Genomic DNA, 1,386 nt, shown 5'->3' with positions numbered 1-1,386 from the left:
ATGCTGAGAGGGAAGCCGCGGGCTGGCTGCAAGTTAAGAACCAAGAGTAATTACGTGAGAACCCATTTTTTGCAGTCAGACAAAAACACGCGTGTGCTCTGCCCCACACTGGAGGAGCGATGCTTTGGGTTTCCTTCTAGTCTTTTCCAAAAGAAAGAAAGATTTTGTCCAAACAACAAAAATCCCCACTGTTTCAACCAAAAAAAAGAGTTTTAGTTGATAAGAAGGGGTGTTAGTGAGAACGTTTCCGCTGATCCAAGCAGTGAAACCCCAGCGGGAGTCAGGGAGCTGGCTGCTTAGAGAGACAAACACCGCCGGTTCTTATCAAGGCTCCAGTCATATGATGTGTGTGCCCGTACCTGCGCAGCGGGGCGGTGGGCAGCCCTGTGTGGGGGTGTGTCACCTTCCTCAGAGCAGGAGAGGGGGACAAGAGGCTGCCTGGCCTCTCCCGGGCGAGCAGGGACATCCCCAGCGGGGCTGAGGCTGCAGGAGGGGAGCAGCTCAGCTCCCCGTCCTGCCGAGGGGCTGCCAGTACCACCACCTGCCTCATCCACCCCTCTGATGGGGTGGAAATCTTCAGCTTGATCGAGAGAAACCAAGTGACATCCATTAGACTTGGGGCACCGGAACGAGTGGAGCCTGAGCTTGGGCGAGGAGGAAGCAGAGCAGGACACGTGAGTGGTGTGGCGAGCAGGAGGCTGTTATTTGGGTCTCTGGGAGGTGTTTCAGTGTGAGCAGAGGGAGCAGCTGAAGCTGGTTCCCTTATACATGGCCCTATGGTGTCTGATGGGTCACAGGCTGACGTTCAACCTTTCCTTGATTCACCAGGATCCTGTAGCAATGTATGGTAAAAGTTGAACTCAGGTTGCTGTCTCCCCTTTTCCCAGGGAAATTACCGAGTCTCTGACTTCAGGTTTATTTTCTTCAACTTCAGGTCATGTCTTTGACTTGCTCAGGATCTTGGCAGTTGTATCCCACAGTGCCGCGAAGAGCAGGGGAGGCAATGCTGCACAAACCTGTTGAACAAAGCTGTTCAACAAGCTGGCTACGTGCAGCCCTAGGGCTTGTGCGGAGAGGCTGGGATTTGGGCTCATGTCTCTTGGGACTGCTGGCCTGGAGTGTGGAGTGCTGTAGGGACCAGAGTCCTCAGTGTGTTTCAAGGGGGTGAGCTGCAGTGACAGCCCTGCTCACTGTGCCTCAGCTTCTCAACCCTCGTATATGGGTTGAATCCAGCCTCATGGGTCTTTACCATGTGGTGGTTGTGCCTGTCTCCTAGGTAAATGTGCTTTTGATGGTTTTCTTCTGCTTTCGCTTAGAGGCATCACTTGAGCTAATGCCAGTCGTTCTAAGGATGTCCGTGACTGAGACAATGAGTCTAAAGAGATG

At 53.3% G+C, this 1,386-nt stretch overlaps 1 protein-coding gene across 1 annotated transcript in view; it reads left to right on the top strand.

Annotated features, from left to right (window-relative positions):
- TRIM50 (tripartite motif containing 50) overlaps positions 1 to 1,386 on the top strand; it is a 12,532-nt gene continuing 11,146 nt past the window's right edge. The window contains exons 1-2 of the mRNA XM_009888887.1: positions 1 to 32; positions 368 to 720. Coding sequence (XP_009887189.1) covers positions 1 to 32; positions 368 to 720 — 385 coding nt within the window. The remainder of the gene's footprint in view (positions 33 to 367; positions 721 to 1,386) is intronic.

The sequence above is a fragment of the Charadrius vociferus genome, unplaced genomic scaffold (genome assembly GCF_000708025.1).
Source record: "Charadrius vociferus isolate BGI_N301 unplaced genomic scaffold, ASM70802v2 scaffold636, whole genome shotgun sequence".
Lineage (NCBI taxonomy): Eukaryota > Metazoa > Chordata > Aves > Charadriiformes > Charadriidae > Charadrius > Charadrius vociferus.
The sequence above is the reverse complement of the archived record's forward strand: the minus strand, read 5'-3'. Positions and strand labels throughout refer to the sequence as shown.